This window comes from Topomyia yanbarensis, chromosome 3, assembly GCF_030247195.1.
Source record: "Topomyia yanbarensis strain Yona2022 chromosome 3, ASM3024719v1, whole genome shotgun sequence".
In the NCBI taxonomy this organism is placed as follows: domain Eukaryota; kingdom Metazoa; phylum Arthropoda; class Insecta; order Diptera; family Culicidae; genus Topomyia; species Topomyia yanbarensis.
The window spans coordinates 150965549-150983884 of NC_080672.1; the positions used below are offsets into that span (position 1 = coordinate 150965549).

The 18336-nt window shown below is 37.0% G+C and overlaps 1 protein-coding gene across 3 annotated transcripts in view; it reads left to right on the forward strand.

Annotated features, from left to right (window-relative positions):
• Positions 1–2182: 2182 nt before the first annotated feature.
• The window catches only part of LOC131691253 (phospholipid-transporting ATPase ABCA1-like), a 33258-nt gene continuing 17104 nt past the window's right edge, over positions 2183–18336 (forward strand). For 2 of the 3 annotated variants that reach the window (XM_058977517.1, XM_058977520.1), the window contains exons 1-3: positions 2183–2412; positions 2482–2831; positions 2900–4146. In XM_058977517.1, the coding sequence (XP_058833500.1) occupies positions 2566–2831; positions 2900–4146 (1513 nt within the window). In that variant the 5' untranslated portion in view covers positions 2183–2412; positions 2482–2565. The remainder of the gene's footprint in view (positions 2413–2481; positions 2832–2899; positions 4147–18336) is intronic. The other variant, XM_058977519.1, reaches the window with a different exon arrangement.

Genomic DNA, 18336 nt, shown 5'->3' on the forward strand with positions numbered 1-18336 from the left:
TGCTCGCATGAGCTCTTAAGGGGTTAGTGAGGCATTGTCTCGCACTATAAAATGCTATAATTATATCTTCCGTTATTTTTTTCCAATTTCAAGCTCATAATTCACACACATACTTTTGAATGTATACGTAATCGAGCAAAAAAAATCTATTTTTTAGAAAAAAAAATTATGAGACTGTCCCCTTAAAAAATCAAGCGAGCAAGTGTCTAATTTGGAAAAAAAATTAATAACTCTGCCATTTTTCAACCGATTTTGATCATAAATAGGTCGTTTCTAAATTTCTATTTGAACAAAGACGCTTTCTAATAAAAAGATAGAGCAATTTTCATATTTTAAAGATAAAAATATTGTAGTCCCAAAACCACATAGTACTTTTAACAGAAGAACATAACAGTATACCGTTGAAAAGGTTATTTCTTCTTCTTTCCAAAGCACTTACAAAATTTAAAATCTGTTGAAAAATTACCGCGTAGGAAATTTTTTCGTGCTGAAAATCCTGAAAAATGTTTTTTTGCTATAAATCAAGATTTTGAGAGTATATTAAATTGATCAAACGTGGGGCGCTAATCTATTCCGACAAAAAGTTAGCGTCGGTTTCTGATGAAACGAAGTCGAAACGCCCCAATGGCTAATATTTTTATAAGCTTTCTATATATGTACATGAAGCGCAAATTAATTTGTTTTTCGAAAGTTGTTCACTTTAAACAGGTTGTGTTTTGACAAAATTACCCATTTCTCAGAAAGTAAACAACATATCCAAGAACGAAAATAAATCATGTCAAATTGTCACTTTAGTGCTTTCGTTGGAAACTAGTTTCGTTAGGACCGGTTCAGCCGTTGCTGAGATAATTACGACATTAGTGCACATACATACATACATACACACATACATACAGACATTATCCCGATTTGTCGAGCTGAGTCGATTGGTATATGAGAAGAACCCTCAGGGCCTAGGAAAATATTTCAAAGTTTGAGCGAATCCTATACATTTCGTTTGTAAGAAATGGAAAACCCCGACAATGTCACAAAAATCGACACAAAATCGCTAATTTTAAAATATTAAGCAATGAAAAATAAAATCCGACGAACGTCGTTGGAAAATTAATTTCGAATACACAGTGAAAATTTTAAAACGATCAAAAATCATTTGTTCAAGTTACATTTCCGGCTAGATCAACTGTTTTCAAGAAAAACGCGGAAAGTTGTCACAACGTTCGCGATGTATACAAAGCAGCGTTACGGCAGAATGGAAAATTTGAACACTTATATTTTGTTTCCTTTTTTTGGGATATCATTTTTAACATCCTAAAGCACATTTTAGACCAATAAAAAATACGATTTTTTCAATTCTACAGTGGTATAACTCCTTAAGAGATTAACTATTATAGCTAACTCTGTTGGTTTCATTTCAAGAATAAAGAATACTTTTACTTGGTGTAGCATTTTGCATTAGATTAACATTTCTAATAGCACATTTGGTCGGTGTTAGATCAGACCGGACTACGTGACAAAATATTGATTTCGAGAAAAACAAGTTTAAAGTTTGAATCGTAGCACCCTTTACATTATGATTGGAAATAAATTTTTGCCATAATTCTTGTTTATTGTTACAAATTGCAAATCTGGCAAAAGTCGAATATAGCTGACGATACTGTTTATCCAGTGCTATCATTATCTCATTTTTTATGTTTTGCGACTTAGTCCGGTCTGACTTACCACCGCCCATTTATAACATCTCCTACACTCACGATCTTTAGAACTACATATACTATTTCGTCACTTTTAATGAGAGAGTGATATGTCCTACCCCTGGATTATGATAACGGTAGCATTTTTGTTATCAGTACCATGAATATGCTAAATTAAAAACTGTAAGATTGATTTCTGGTAGTGTTCGTAGGTTTCCGATTAATTTCCGCTTTTTGTGCTTCCAGGAACGATCAGATTTCTATGATAACAGTGACATGATTCATTATCAGTTAGATGCGATAAAAAGTTTTATCTAAGTTTGATTAAAATATTGAATTACAACTTACTTCCCATCGGTTGAATCTCAATCGAAGAAAGACTATTGCAATCAGTTCGCAATCGGAAAGAACTGCTTCAGGTTCTCGTTACATATACTGTTTAAATCAATCTGTTTTAGTTCATTAGTCGTTACTTCATCTGTGTTCCGAAATAGATCTTTTAAAAATTCTTCAAAATTGTGATACAGGTCTCGAAGGTTACTAGTTTTTTAAGTCACCATATGGTTCCAAGTACAAAACAACTACTCGTAGAAAAGTACAAATATTGTTCATTCAAACGGTACCATGTGTAATTTTTCAAAGGTTTTAAATGAATATTAAGTATAGGATATAGTTTCAAAAGAAGAAAGAAATTAACATGAGCTAACAGCCAGTGTCAAAGGTAATTTTTTCTTTATCAGTATATACCGTCGAAAATAGATAGTGTAAATCCTCTTCGTTTTCCCTCAAGTTGAGTACTAATGAACTCTAGTGATGTGTGGCTCACTAGTTGAGGTACGGCAAAATCAACTGCGTATTTTTTTCGTCCAAAGCTATGGCCATCGTTACTGCCCAAGGGGCATCCAGCGCTACCACGCTACCGCAGGCGGCTGGAACCACGAACAGTGAAAAATTTTTGCTGCTGTTATGGAAAAACTTCTTGTTGCACTGGCGAAGCAAAATATCTTCCCTTGTTGAAATCTTCATTCCACCATTTTTCATGCTATTACTGGTTGGTCTGCGAAGTTTGACCGAAGTACAAATCAACGACTATGAATCTATCTATGAGCCGCTAGATGTAAGCAATTTTTCAGGAATAAGGTAAGGTTTTCAAACCATGCACCAAGTTAATCGCTAAAATCTTAATCTATATTTTAATTGCTTCACAGGGACAAGTTGGTAGTGCCTTTTGCTCCCACCATTGCCTTCTCGCCAAATACAGATTTTCTATATGAGCTAATGAGACCAGTAGGAGAACGAACGAAATTGGATATCAAGGGATTCGATAATCCACAAGAGCTGGAATATTTTCTGATGGCATCGCACTCTTTTGTTGGAGTACAGTTTGATGAGCGTTATATCAAACTGACCGGCTTACCGATGGTACTGAACTATACATTGCGATTTCCCGGTGAACTCCGAGCGCAGTTCGGGATTACGCACACTTGGCGAACAAACTCGCGGTTCGCCTCCAGACCGGACGGTGGTGCCCGGTTCTACAGGTACGACGACGGCGGGCCGAGTCCCGGATATTTTCGTGAAGGGTTTCTCAGCATCCAGCATTTTATATTTCAATCATACGTGAGCATCGTGAGACCAGTTGGAGTCATTGATGAAGAATTGCCCGATGTGGTTGTGCAACGATTTCCGTACCCACCGTTCATGGAGGATAATTTTCCTTCCAGTTTGACTACGTTTCTACCAATTTCAGTGATGTTAGCTTTCATTTACCCATGTATTAGCATTGTGAAGTCGGTTTTATTCGAAAAAGAAAAACAAATTAAAGAAGCGATGAAGATTATGGGATTGAACAACTGGGTACTGTGGAGTTCATGGTTTGTAAAGTGTTTGATACTTATAGTGATATCCGTTTCGACGGTGGTTTTATTTCTCAAAGTGCCGTGGTATACAACTCCCAACGTATCCGTGCTGACCCACTCGGACTGGGGCGTAATATGGCTATTTTTCTTCATATATGGAATCGCCATCATAACTTTTTCTTTTATGCTGAGCACGTTGTTTTCGAAGGCAAACTCTGGAGGAGCGGTTGCAGCCATAATATGGTTTCTGGCATTTGCACCATATGCGGTGATGGATCAGGACTATTCAAATCTTAGTGCAGCTGAAAAACTTGCTGCATCACTGCTACTGAACACTGCCATAGGCTTTGGTCTACGGTTGATTGGAGTATACGAAGGACTTACACTCGGCATGCAGTGGTCCAGTTTGTTCCACGAAAGTGAAGTTGATAATATCAATTTAGGATCGATCATGCTGATGCTATTAGCGGATGCTGTTATTTACATGCTGATAACGTTGTACGTGGAGAAGGTATTTCCGGGAGATTTCGGATTAGCGGAACCATGGTATTTTCCCGTTTCGAAGCGATATTGGTGCGGAGATATTCGAGAGAAAGGTAGGCAATGTTAGTAAGATTCAATTCATTCTCATGTTGTTTCGCGGGAAGCAATGACTAGTTTATGTGTGATCTGCACACTACACTCGTAAAAACGGATTCAAGATAGTCTTGGATCATAACCATCTCAAACAGTATCAGATGTTTCCTAGATTTTATGGTCACCGCAATTTACTTATTTCGTCGATTTGTTGATTTTTCTCGTTGAAAATGAAACAGCAAATTTTCCATTCTTACGCGTAACACATCACATCACCCCCTATAGGGAGGCATGAGGCCAAAAATCCAAAATTGCATCAATTTCAATTTAACTCAATTCTATACTGAATGTATCTCGGAGTATCTCGGAGTATCTCAGAAATATGTAAATATGGGTCTAAAAAGAAAAATTCTGAAAAATATCACGTGCGTTTTCTCAAATGATCATATCATTGAATGAAACATTTATTCAAATATGCCTCTTTAAGTCTAAGAATGCCAGCTCTGTGATTATATTGTCAGAAATGCATATATATCGCATTGATATGGAGTTATATGAAAATTAACCATTGAATGTCCTAAAATATCCACAAATTCGATCCGGAAAAAGTCACCCAATGCCCCCCTCACTTGAAGCCTTAATGGTTGTCTCAACCAGTAGATCAGAGAAGGAGATTTCAGTATATGTTTCGGTTGAGTGCTCCATATTCCACAACGAAATGAACGAGGATTTAGAGTCGGTGTATTGAAAAGATAGCTGATTTGGCTACTTCTTTTATGTTTGTTTAGCAACAAATGGTACTTAGTTGTACTGGAACCCCTTAGTTGTACTGGTATTATAAGAATTCCAAGTATTTTAGCACGATAAATGTGACAAAATACTTGGAATTCTTATAATACCAAAAACATGATTCACAATTTCAAGAATTTTCATGCTTATAATAAAGAGCTTCGGAAAGGTCAAAAGCTGTGTTTGTGGCCAAGACAATTGTTAATGGTCACTTGACATACCAAAAATGTATTTTATTACTTTCTGATAGTTTTAACCATTTCATGTAATTTTGTGGACTTTCGACTGGATTATTGTTATCTAGAAATTTGAACGGCTTTTTTTACAGTCCTTAGTGGATTAAAACAATATGTTTGCTTTTAAATCCCAACGTTTCGACGCCTTGTTTGCGCCTTCTTCAGGGGAGAAAAAACTGATTATCGTTCCTCGTTAATATCACTGACATGTAAGTGTATGGTCAATATATGGGGATTTTGCTTCTGGCACAATTGCACGTTTGTGCCAGAAGCAAAATCCCCATATATTTACCATACACTTACATGTCAGTGATATTAACGAGGAACGATAATCAGTTTTTTCTCCCCTGAAGAAGGCGCAAACAAGGCGTCGAAACGTTGGAATTTAAAAGCAAACATATCGTTTTAATCCACTAAGGACTGTAAAAAAGCCGTTCAAATTTCTATTTAACCATTTCGTTTTCATGATACTGGTTTATATAGGATTCATTATTCTGTATCTCCGGAACAAGAATTTTAAACGAATCAAAATTAATCGCAAGCTATAAATATGAAGAAAACATATTGGCATAGCAATCAATTGGAAGAGCGACATTTCCTTTAAATGGGCTTGGTCATATCGACATTGAAATAATCACCAAACAGCCTATGCACTTCACACTCCTTTCTATTTACATCTATGTCAATGAATAAATCGAAATATTTATCTATCTCTTTCGCGACTTGCATTCTCTGTTCGTCACTATCTGTTTGAGGAGTTAGAAAGCACATGTAATCTGAGTTTTTCCCTTTTGTTTTTTTGAGTTTTGAGTTTTTCGTATCCCTTTAAAGCCAATAATCCCATTTTCACTAAAAAAAACTACTTACATTTTAGTGTAAAATAGTTATAATAATAGTTTTGTCGATAAGTCTCGTAGTTACCTAGAGAATGATGTGAAGATGAACTGTGCAAAATTTCGAAACGATTGGTCCAGTGGATTTCAAGTAATGATGCGCACCATATTTCTTCGAGGTGCACACTCAACTGCATCTTCCTAACTCGGCAAATAATTTAGCTGAAATATATCGGTAATACCAAAAATAGCTGACATTTCAGAATTTTCTGAACATTTCCGAAAATCGTTATTGGACTTTACTGAACGATCGTCATCTAAAGTGTTTTAACGAGAATTCGGAAACTAAAATACCGAGAGCAACAGCAATTTTGTCAAGAACCGAGGTCAGCATGCCTCATTGCCGTAAAACGGTATACTGGTTGTCATTCTTAACATAAACATCATTAGGATCCGCCATATTCTTTTTTCGTTTCACACCCACACGCGACATAAGTGTTCTTGAAAGTGAGTTTGAAAATTAACGTTTCAAAGATGTACTGTGTTATACAGTACACTCAGTTTTTTTACGCGGGGGATACATGCCGCGTAAATGAAAACCGCGTAAGTAAAAACCGCGTAAATTTCAAAATCCGCGTAAATTTCAAAATCCGCCTAAATTGCAAAATCTGCGTAAATGAAAACCGCGTAAATTTCACAATCCGCGTAAATGAACTTAAATTTAAGAACCCGCGTTAAAGGGAACCTCATTGATGGATACCGCGTAAATTCCAAAATCCGCGTAAATGAAAACCGCGTAAATTTCAAAAACCGCGTAAATGAAAACCGCGTAAATTTCAAAATCCGCGCAAATGAAAACCGCGTAAATTTCAAAATCCGCGTAAATGAAAACCGCGTAAATTTCAAAATCCGCATAAAAAAAACCGCGTAAAACAATACCGCGCAAAAAAAACCGCGTAAAAAAAACTGAGTGTATTTGGAAATCGAAGAGGAGTCGGTAAAGGGTCGCATACTCCAGTTATTGAGTAAGTAAACATATCAATACTTTCATAATTTTTAGACATCCCGGGAAACTGACGGTTGCAAAGGTAGCATAACCCCGTCATTATAGGAGAAGAGGGAGCCGAGAGCGGCGGAAATTGCTTCATATCGTGGTATCAGTTCAACGTCGATGTTGGCGATGATATTTGTAAGTTTTTAATAAAAAATAATTAACAGTGGTAATAAAAAGTGCTCGATGTTATTTTTTAAATTCCGAAAGTCGAAAGATTTCATAGAAAAACAATCAATAGCTTAATGTTCGGTAAACATTAATTAAACTGAGCCTTCGGCAAAGTTTGACAGTTCTGAGTAAAATCAAATTACCGAGATTTCAGTTATTTATAAGTGAGTTTTCATTTACCGAGACTATTGCTGAACAGTCGGCTGTTCGATTCTCGGCATTTTGTTTTGCTGGCTTCGGTGAAAAAATTTGAGTGTGTAAAAGCGACAACAAACACTTGACGCTATCGCAAATGCGTGTGGGGTTAGCTTATCGACAGAGCTACCAAAACGCATAAGGTTTGCACTAAAATTGGTGGAATGTGACGTAATATCCTTAGTGATTCACCTATCCCCGTGGTGCAAGTATCCTCACTCTCCCCTAAACCATGAACGTCGTACGCTACATTCATTTTGAACCGCTGTTATGAACATCGTTTGCAACTACGACAAGACGTGACAACCCAAGTAACCATAAGCATTAAGCCATTGCACTATATTGGCTATACATTTGCACTAATGTTGCATTGAAACTCCATTACAGCATTAACAACGCAATAAAGCTCTATATTAGCATCAATAATGCATAACTGCACAGCCGACATATAGCATTATCGCTTGCTCTATATGCGTATGTAAAGCTGATATAACGCGTACATGCTTCAAGGATCTTTAAAGCATGTAAGCTTTACAAGTGCATTTAATGCCATTATAGAGCAAATAAAAAGCTGATATATGTAATGCTATTGTAATGCTGTGGGTTTATTTGTTATGCAACTCGTCTTGAAGATTATATTCGGCATATTTCATTTCAATCGAACATATGCAATATAGTCCAGGGAGCAAACGTAGCGCACTTACCGTGAAGGACGAGGCAAGGTACCTCAGTTCGAGACTTACTAAAGGTAACTTTCGTAAATATTCATATCATGTGAGAACGAAAACCCATTAAGTATATTCATTACAATGCATTAGAACAGAGTTAATTACGGTTTCAAACAGAACATTTTAATTTAAAATTATCGTTTTTGCTCATCATACCGAAAGGAAACATAAGAAATGGCTTTAAAACCATGGCGGACAATGACAGCCAACTGAAACTTTTTAATAGCATTAGTAGTGCCAATATAAGGCTTTCAAATTTGACATTCGTACGTTGGTGCTATATAATAGCATTAGTAACGAGCTGTCAATCTCTGCACAGTAATAGCACTATATTTCGCCTTTTCTGGCATAATACCAGCATTATATCAGTATTTAGGGCTTCACGGCTCTTTAGGACAGCTTTATATGTGGATCTAAAGTAGATATTAGACTACTTTATAATGCTTATTGGTTACTTGGGAATAGGAGGAGGCGGGGGGGGGGTCGTTTTTGTTCCAATTTTACGTCAGAATGGTCCAGCTCCTGATTGGTTGATTTTGACTTTTTGCACCGCAATTTGCAATGTTACTGCAGGGATAGCTAAATGATGTTTGGCAGTGTTGCTATATTCATAGCAAAAGATTGTCATTACTTTTGACAAATAAAATTATTATCGTTGAAAAAGTAAAAATGACTAAATTGAACAGAAATTATGCGGCAAAGTGAAACAAGTATTTATCATGCATTTACCGTATACGTATAAAATAAATTAAAAAGATTCCATTTTGATTAATAAAAATAACAACACTGTTCGAAAGATTTCGGCAGAATGAAAATGTGCGAAAAATAAGAAGCCGATTGTTACGTCTTGTCTTAGATTTGCAACAGTTCCAACGCAACGGATGATAAAAGTTAGCCATACGAGCCACTCACATACATTTGCAAATGTTAGCGAATCAAACCAAACTACTCACAGTGGAACGAGCCCAAACTTAAGGTCACGCGATATGTTCATCAATATTTTTTCTTTGTTGGCTTATATGTCAGAGACAATTTTGTAAGATTTTAGGCAATTTGGATGAAAATTGAATTTTTCACAGCTTTTTATTTATTTTATTTATGTTATTTTCGTCAAGCATATGTAGACTACATAGAATGGTTTTACAATATTTACTTATATACTATACATTATTTCTACGGTTTAGTTCAGATTTAATTTGTTTTCTAGACATGGAAAGTTCAATTATTACACAATTTTCATTATAATGACGCATCATTCTATTGATGGGGCTATTTTTAGCATAGTTTGTCCTAAAAGATTGTTCTTGGAATAAATTACGAGTTCTTAGTTGTCGGCTAGGCACATAAAATTTTATTTGCGAAAGTAATGATGCGGATTGTACACGTTGAAAAATAATGTCGTTGATAAAGTAAAGCATGGCAAATTCGCGGCGTTCTTTGAGTGTTTGTATATTAATGAGCATGCAACGTGCTTTATACGATGGAAGAGGAAATGTCGTCCAGTTTAATTTACGAAGTGCGTACAAAATAAACTGTTTTTGGACTGATTCGATGCGTTCTTCGTACAGAACAGTGTATAAGTTCCATACAATGCTGCAATATTCCAAAATTGGCCTGATATATGTATTGTATAATGATTCTATTGTGTAAGGGTCTTTAAAATTGTAGGTGAAACGTTTAATAAAGCCCAGCATACTATTTGCTTTATTTATTATTATATTATAATGTTCCACAAATGTGAGCTTGGCGTCTAAGATTACGCCTAAATCTCTTTAAGAAGGGAGTAACTCCAGTGTTTTTCGCATAATTTGCTCACAGCAACTTTATCCGATTATTTTAGTTTTTCGAAGAAACAGTTGATTTTATGGCATAGGCTACCTAGTGGTGCAGTTGTGCCTTTCTCATTTATCCAAACTATGATTTCTTTGCTGTTTTTTTTCTTTTTTTATTAATGACTTAGAGTGAGTCAATCTTTTTCCTTTTCTATATTGTAACGATATTTAAGTAGCAAGGGACTGGAAGGTGTGAAATATTTTTCAATATTTCGAGCCATAGTACTGAAGGAAGAGCGAGGAGTTGAAGGAAGAAAGTTTAGAAAAGCGTAGAATAGGGTCATATGAGCAAGCTTAGAGTTTCCCGGTTCCTGCAGTATAAGTCATTAAGTGACTTTACGCTTGTCCGGGCATGCCACAAACTCAGGTAATTCGCGTTCGCACCCCTGCGTTGAAGAAGACAAAAGGTTAAATCGCCGGGAAACTTTAAGCTTGCACATATGACCCTATTCCACGTTTTTCTAAACATTCTTCCTTCAACTCCCTGCTTCCTTGAGTACTATAGCTCTTAATATTGACAAATATTTCACACCTTCCTGTCCCTTGCTAATTAGCTGGGATTGTTTAATATAATTGTGAAAATGCCTATTGTGAAAATGCCTATTATACGTAGCACGAAACCCTTCATCTTATTCCGGTATACGGGGTGGATGAAGGGAATGCAGGTATGAGGGTGGTCCAGGGGGAGAGGGTGATGAAGGGAAAAGCTGTAAGGGTAAAAGGAGGGGGCACGATGCTACATCCAACTGAATATTATATCCATTTGTGACTTGGTTTGAGAAAATCGGCTCAATCATCACTCAAGAATCGATGTGACTTCAATTGTGGAATATGCCCGGAATCCGGAATCGTCGATAGTGGACAATATATTCAAAGACTGTTTGATTGTCAATCAGTGATCTAGACCTGCGAGTAATTTGGTCACCATTTCAATAGATTTTTAGCCTATGAAGTATTACGATTGTAATGGTTTATATGGGAACTTTCAGTGTGACCTTACTAACCAACCTGTAACTCCGGAACTAACAGTCAGAACCGAATGAAATTCAGCAGCAGTCAATGGTATTACTGTATCTTTCATTTGAAATCAAGTTTGTAAAAATCGGTATAAAATTCGCTGGGAAAAAGGTGTGATATTAGTTTAGGAACTTGGTGGGTTCCCCGGGGGCATCAAGAACCGCACCTATGACGGCTAATGGGGTCAAAGCTGCTTTGATTTATTATTAGTGATCGAGACCCGCAAACTAGAGTAATATTGAACCCATTTTAATATGTTTTGCGTCACTTGGAAATTATGGTTGTACCAGTTTATATGAGAATTTGCTGTGTGGCCGTACTCTTCAACCCGTAACTCCGGAACCGGAAGTCGGATCAACTAAAAATTCAATAGCAGCTTATGGGAGCGTTATATCTTTCAGATGAAACTAAGTTTGCGAAAATCGGTTCAGCCATCTCTGAGAAAATTGTGTGAGTTTAAATGACACACACATACACACAGACATTTGCCGATCTCGACGAACTGAATCGAATGGTATATGACAATCGGCCCTCCGGGCCTCGGTTGAAAAGTCGATTTTTTCAGTGATTGCATAGCCTTTCTTTATATGAGAAAGGCAAAACTGCAAATGAAGACGCGTGGTAGTTATTGAAATAAAATTTCAATAATTATTTTATAGCTAGAATAATGACATGAAATCGTGCACAGCTGTCAAATAATATTGAGAGAATGATCCACGAAGTTTATACAAGTGCACAAATGAGGGGAGCCAAATGGAAAGAGTAGTTGTTTAGGTGTTGATAGTATCCATCAGTTTTATTTAAAATTCAGTAAATGTTCCAACGCGTTGAAATATATCATTAAATGTTCTTGGAATTATTTCATGTTATCTTTCGCAGTAACTGTCAAATTTAGTAAACAAAGCTGAGTCCACGCTTATCTCGTTATATTCATTGTGAATCGCAGTTTTGATCAGAATTTGTGTTATATTGTACCATCTTACGGGTTAACGAGTGAAGCAGTGCTTCTATTACATCGAAAATGCAAGGTAGCTCAATTTAGAATTTCTCTTTTTGTATATCTGCGTATCACACATATTTTCATATGCTGACCTACTTTAACAGAAATATGTCTAAAAAGAAACTCGGTTTACGAAGTTATTCCAAACCTTCCTACCCTACGTGAGCGCAAAAATTCTGCTCGTGAATTGTTTTTCACTCATTGAAATCGCTCCCCTGAAGACGGTGACCAGGAGTTTTAGCTTTTCTGGACATCTCTGTTAAAAAAAAACATTCACACAAAAACACACCCTACGTGAGCGCAAAAATTCTGCTCGTGAATTGTTTTTCACTCATTGAAATCGCTCCCCTGAAGACGGTGACCAGGAGTTTTAGCTTTTCTGGACATCTCTGTTAAAAAAAATTTGAGGAGGCATCGAGGAAACCTAAATATTTTAAGGTAAGATTTAAAAACTGGCTAGAAAGCTACTTAATTGCTCCTGAGTCGAAACAACCGTTGCAATTGGGCTGACCACAAAAGATTTTTTTCATGAATTGTGACCGAGTAAAACGACGAAAGACCGAAGCATTGCGTGCTACTCATTCCTCGACGTCCATGCATGCGGAAGCGAACAATGAAACTGCTAATATATTAAAAGAAGCAATCAATCCACACCGAGAGGTAAAGGAAATATCTCCAGAAAAGGCGTTGGCTATAATTGTGAGGTCTAATCTCACAAAAAACGCGTATAACATTGTTAAGGAGTCTGCCAAAGATCAATATCCTTCTTACTACAAAGTGGCAGAAAAAAACAAAAATCCTGTTATCCTGCTGGAAATTTTTTCATCGGTACGGAAACGAGCATCAGGATAGATCTTCAAGCTATCTTGAACAAAACGACTGAGAGATTGCTACTGTTTGTGGAGAAAGACAGTTACACCATTATTCCGGAAACTTTAGTTCATACAATAGAATGGGGCTGCGATGGTGCGTCTGGGCTTCCAGAATACAAACAAAAATTCAAAAATTTCGCTAACAAGAATTAACACATATATTTTAACTTCTATTGTCCCGCTTCGCTTATCAAGCAATGACAATGTAATATGAGATAATAATCGTCCTGGGTCGCCTTTCTGGTGTCGATCAGTGCATCTTCAGTTTTTACCGGAAACCGATGAGCTTATTCTACAGGAATGTGAACGACTGAATGACGAAATAGATCGCTTGCAACCGTTCGAGACGATTTTCTGTGGTAAAAAAGTAGTCATCACTTATTCGATGTACCTCGCAATGATCAATGGGAAAATTGTCAACACACTAACAGGTACGAGCTACCGCGCAACGATGCTACTCCTATAATTCAACAATCTCTCAGTTCAACGATTTAGAATAGTGATTCTCAACCTGGGGTCCGCGGATCCCTAGCGGGCCGCGAAGTCATTGCTGAGGGTCCGCAAAGAAAAATATATTTTCCGAGCGCGGATTGGAATTTCAAGTCTTGTTTCCTAACAAACTGAAAATAACATATTGATAGCATACAAAATCGATGTTTATCCGTGGGGGCCCGCAGCAACCCAGGGCAATTTCTAAGGGGTCCGTGGTACGAAAAAGGTTGAGTCTCGCTGATTTAGAAAAAATGGAATGTGTGATCCCCACACAAGATTTTCTAATGTTCGGACTTTCATCACTACACGCTTGGATTAGAAGCTTCGAGTGTCTCATCCATATATCTTATCGTCTTGAATTCAAGTGCTGGACAAAAACAGGATTCGAGGAATCTTTCAACGCAGCCAAGAAGAGAGTAGGGGAACTGGGGGTAAGCCCGACACCCTGGGTAAGCCCGACACCCCACGACTTTTCCCAGATATCAAATTTTAAATCATACAATAATGACAGGATATTATTAGTACGATTATTTTAGGCATTTCGATACACATCGATGCCGTATGGATTCATTAAACGTCAACAAAATAAACAAAACAAGCGAAAGCAAAGTTGATGCGCGTTTGGATGTTATTTTTAGTTGATACATTTTAAGGTTTCAATAACACAAAATCTTTGAAAATGACCAGTTTTTGTGTCACACATTCTATTCTACTCTCCATATCGTTATTTGTGTGAATTGAAGATAATTTTGAGTATTTCAATACTGTTAATTGAGCATTTAACAAAAATGTGCGCTGTTGGGGTAAGACCGAGAGTTTTTGGGTGCGGTAAGACCGACACGGTGTTTAGTTGATTGGGTTCGTTTTTGAATCGATACAAACGACTGGGTATATTTGTTGTGTTCAATTATACTATAATTACGTCAAGTTAATAATTGAAATACACTGAAACTATGTTTTTGCCTTTCTCATATAAAGAAAGGCTATGCAATCACTGTAAAAATCGACTTTTTAACCGAGGCCCGGAGGGCCGAGTGTCATACACCATTCGATTCAGTTCGTCGAGATCGGCAAATGTTTGTGTGTGTATGTATGTGTGTGTGTATGTGTGTGTGTATGTGTGTGTGTCATTTAAACTCACACAATTTTCTCAGAGATGGCTGAACCGATTTTCGCAAACTTAGTTTCATCTGAAAGGTATAACGCTCCCATAAGCTGCTATTGAATTTTTAGTAGATCCGACTTCCGGTTCCGGAGTTACGGGTTGAAGAGTGCGGTCACACAGCAAATTCCCATATAAACTGGTACCACCATGATGTTCAAATGATGTAAAACATATTAAAATTGATGTAACATTACTCTAGTTTGCGGGTCTGGATCACTAATGATCAATCAAAGTAGCTTTGACCACATTGGCCACCTATGACGGTTCATGACGCCCTCGGGGAACCCGCCAAGTTCCTAAGCTAATATCACACCCATTCCCCAACGAATTCTCTACCGATTTTTACAAACTTGATTTCAAATGAAAGATACAGTAATGCCATTGACTGCTGCTGAATTTCATTCGGTTCGGACTCTTGCTTCCGGAGTTACAGGGGTGTTAGTAAGGATACACTAGAATTTCCCATATAAATCGGTACAATCGTAATACCTCAGAGGCTAAAAACTATTGAAATGGTCACCAAATTACTTCTAATCGCAGATCTAGATCATTGATTGCCAATCAAACATTTTTTGAATATATTGTCCACTATCGACGATTCCGGAAGACTGGAATTCCGGACATATTCCACAATTAAAGTCAAATCGGTTCTTCGGTGATGACTGAACCGATTTTCTCAAACCAAGTCTCAAATGGAAGGCAAAATATGCAGTTGAGTATTGCGTCGCCGCCCCCCCCCCCCGTCTTGACCTTACACCTCCCTCCTTCATCACTCCCCTCCCCTTGGACCACCCTCACGCCCGCATTTCCTTCATCCATCCCGTATACCAAAATAAGATGAAGGATTTCTGACGCATCCTCCACTCCCACTCTACTAACCCCCCATTCCCTACACGTTCAAACCCATTCCACCAACCTTTCCAAATTATAATCACATGAAGATAACATTGAACTCATGCTTATTAAGCTAATTAAATATTATTCTTTTGCCTTTCTCATATAGAAAGTTTATGCAATTGCTCCAAAAACCGACTTTCTAACCGAGGCCCGGAGGGCCGAGTCTCATATAACATTCGACTCAGTTCGCCGAGAAATATCTGTGTGTATGTATGTGTGTATGTATGTGTGTATGTATGCATGTATGTATGTGCAGATTTGTTTACAAAATGTCCACATCGGTTTCTCGGAAATGGCTGAACGGATTTTTACAAACTAAGATTCAGATGAAAGGTATAATATTCCCATAGGTTGCTATTGAATTTCATTTTCAACCGACATCCTGTTCCGGATTACGAGTTGAAGAGTATGGTTACAAAACAAAATTTGTTGATTTGTCCACATCGGTTTCTCGGAATTTTCTGAACCGATTTGGTAAACTTGATTTTAAATGAAAGGTCCATCAGCTGCATTTGAATTTTGTGTGGATCCGAGTTCTGGTTCCTGAATTACAGGGTGATACGTACGATCACACAGCAAATCCCGATTCTAACAAATTCTGCGATGAATGTAAAAAGGTGAAATTTTTTCCAAAATGTAAACACAACTGTTGAATTTGTAGATCTAGGTCACCAACAGTCATTCAAAGTCTCTTTGGCCACACTGGCCACCATCGACGGATCCGGAAGCACCCAAATTCAGAATAACGGTTATATTGGTTTCTCGAAAATGGCTAGACCGATTTGGTCAACTTAGTCTCAAATAAAAGGTGTTGCGTCCCTGGAAACTGATATTAAATTCCATCTCCATCCGACTTCCGGCTCCGGAGTTACGGGTTGTGGAGTGCGATCACATAGAAAACTCCGATTCAAACCGATACCGCGATGAATGCAAAAAGGTGCTCTTATATATACTTACCAAGTGTAATAAGAATGAAAGACATTTCAATAATGTTAAATCATCAGCTATTAAATCATAGTTTGGAGAAATGAGAAAGGCACAATTGCACCTCTAGGTGGATTAAAACAGGTTTTTGTGTTTATTTATCAGTATTGTCTAAAAGCCGACCAAAAAAATTAAGAATTAAATTGAACGTGATTCATAGTTATATTACAAACAGAAACGAAAAGTATAATCTAATATGAGATTTTGAAATGATATTGATGAAAAATTTTCATTGACCGCCGGATTATTGATCAACAGTGTTCCGAAAAATCACAACACGAACCGGATAGCTTACTACAAAGCGTGCGTCGCTTTTAAGTGAATGAGTCCTAGTAATAGCGTATATAATCTGCTTGCAGGACAGCTCTTTCTACTTAGAATGGCTATACAAGTGGCAATTAGGCTCGAAAGAATTACTTGAGAAACCCGTACCATAATATAAACCATGCGTTAAACATTATTTATTCATAACACCACGCATTCGAATGCTCTTCCTCTTGCTACGCGATGAAACTACAGAAAGCATGCGTTTGCATCACACATACTCATATACACATAATTACACTTTATCACACATACACAATACATTTTTAATGGAAAAAATTTGACAAAAAGAAAGTTCAAAAGGGGGTCGCTCTTTCCCCTTTGGGGTGTGGGTCTTATCCGCAGCGTTTTTAAAATGTCATTTTTCTCCATTTTTTAGCAACCAATAATTTTTAATGAATTCAATTTTTTGAAATGCTGAAAAAATTATATTTTGTTAAGAACCACCTAAACAAGGATTATGCACAGAATATAAAATTTTAGGAGCTTTGTGGAATTTTAGAAAAATTATTGCGCATAAGGTGTCGGACTTGCCCCGCGGTCCCCTACAAGAAGGTTTCAGACAACGAATGGGTTTAATTATTGATAAACCGAAACAAAAGGGATCAGGAAGCAGTAATGATGGCAATACTGCTCGCATTTTTTTTGCAAATCCATTAACTAGTTCTGATATTACTGGGATAGACCGTGTTTTGATTGAAAGAATCAGAAACACTCTTATAGCTATAAACTGTGACGAAGAAATTGATCCAGACAAATTCAAAATGTATTGCATGGAAACCGCTAAATTGTACGTCCATCTTTACCCATGGTACTATATGCCCACAGGCATGCACCCAGTGTATTGATTCATGGTCACGATATAATGCGGTGGTCAGTTTTACCTGTAGGCAGGATGTCAGAGGAAGCACAAGAGCGGAATAACAAAAGCATCTAGAAATGTAGAGAATCATTCTCTAGAAAAATTTCAAGGGAATGTACACATCGGGATATTTTCAACCGTATGCTCGTTTCTTCCGACCCGCTAGTGAACTCGCACTTGGATCCCCCGAAAAAAACATGTCAAGAATCTACCTGAAGAGCTTAAGTTACAGCTGAAGCAGAAAATTTCGGACGAATCATCCTCAGAATCTGACGAAGATTAAAATAATTTATGCTTAATTTTTTAAGAATAGATATAATAACTGAGAAATATCTTTAAATTAATGTTTGCTCAACTTTTGTAGATAAATCGATTCAGTATCCCAAAATAACCCAAGTAAAATATAATCTGTTTGAATAAATCACATGTGATGCGATGTGATATAAAGCCACAATCATTTCAAAACTTTTCCAATGGATGCGGGTAGACTTACGATAGCCCGAAATACTTTATCATGCAACATTCACTTAATTCCTGTTACAAAAAAAAACTGTTTGAAGCAGTCATTCTAATGAAATAGAAATTAACTCTTGTAGGTACGAAAATTACAAAATATATTATGAACTTTAACGACAAAATTATTATCTTTGAGCCTTCCTAACAAGTGGTTATTTTTTAATATTAATATAGAAAAATAATGCAGTGCACAAATACCTACTACTAAAAATATCAAACGCTGCGACAAAATAAATATTTTTGAGC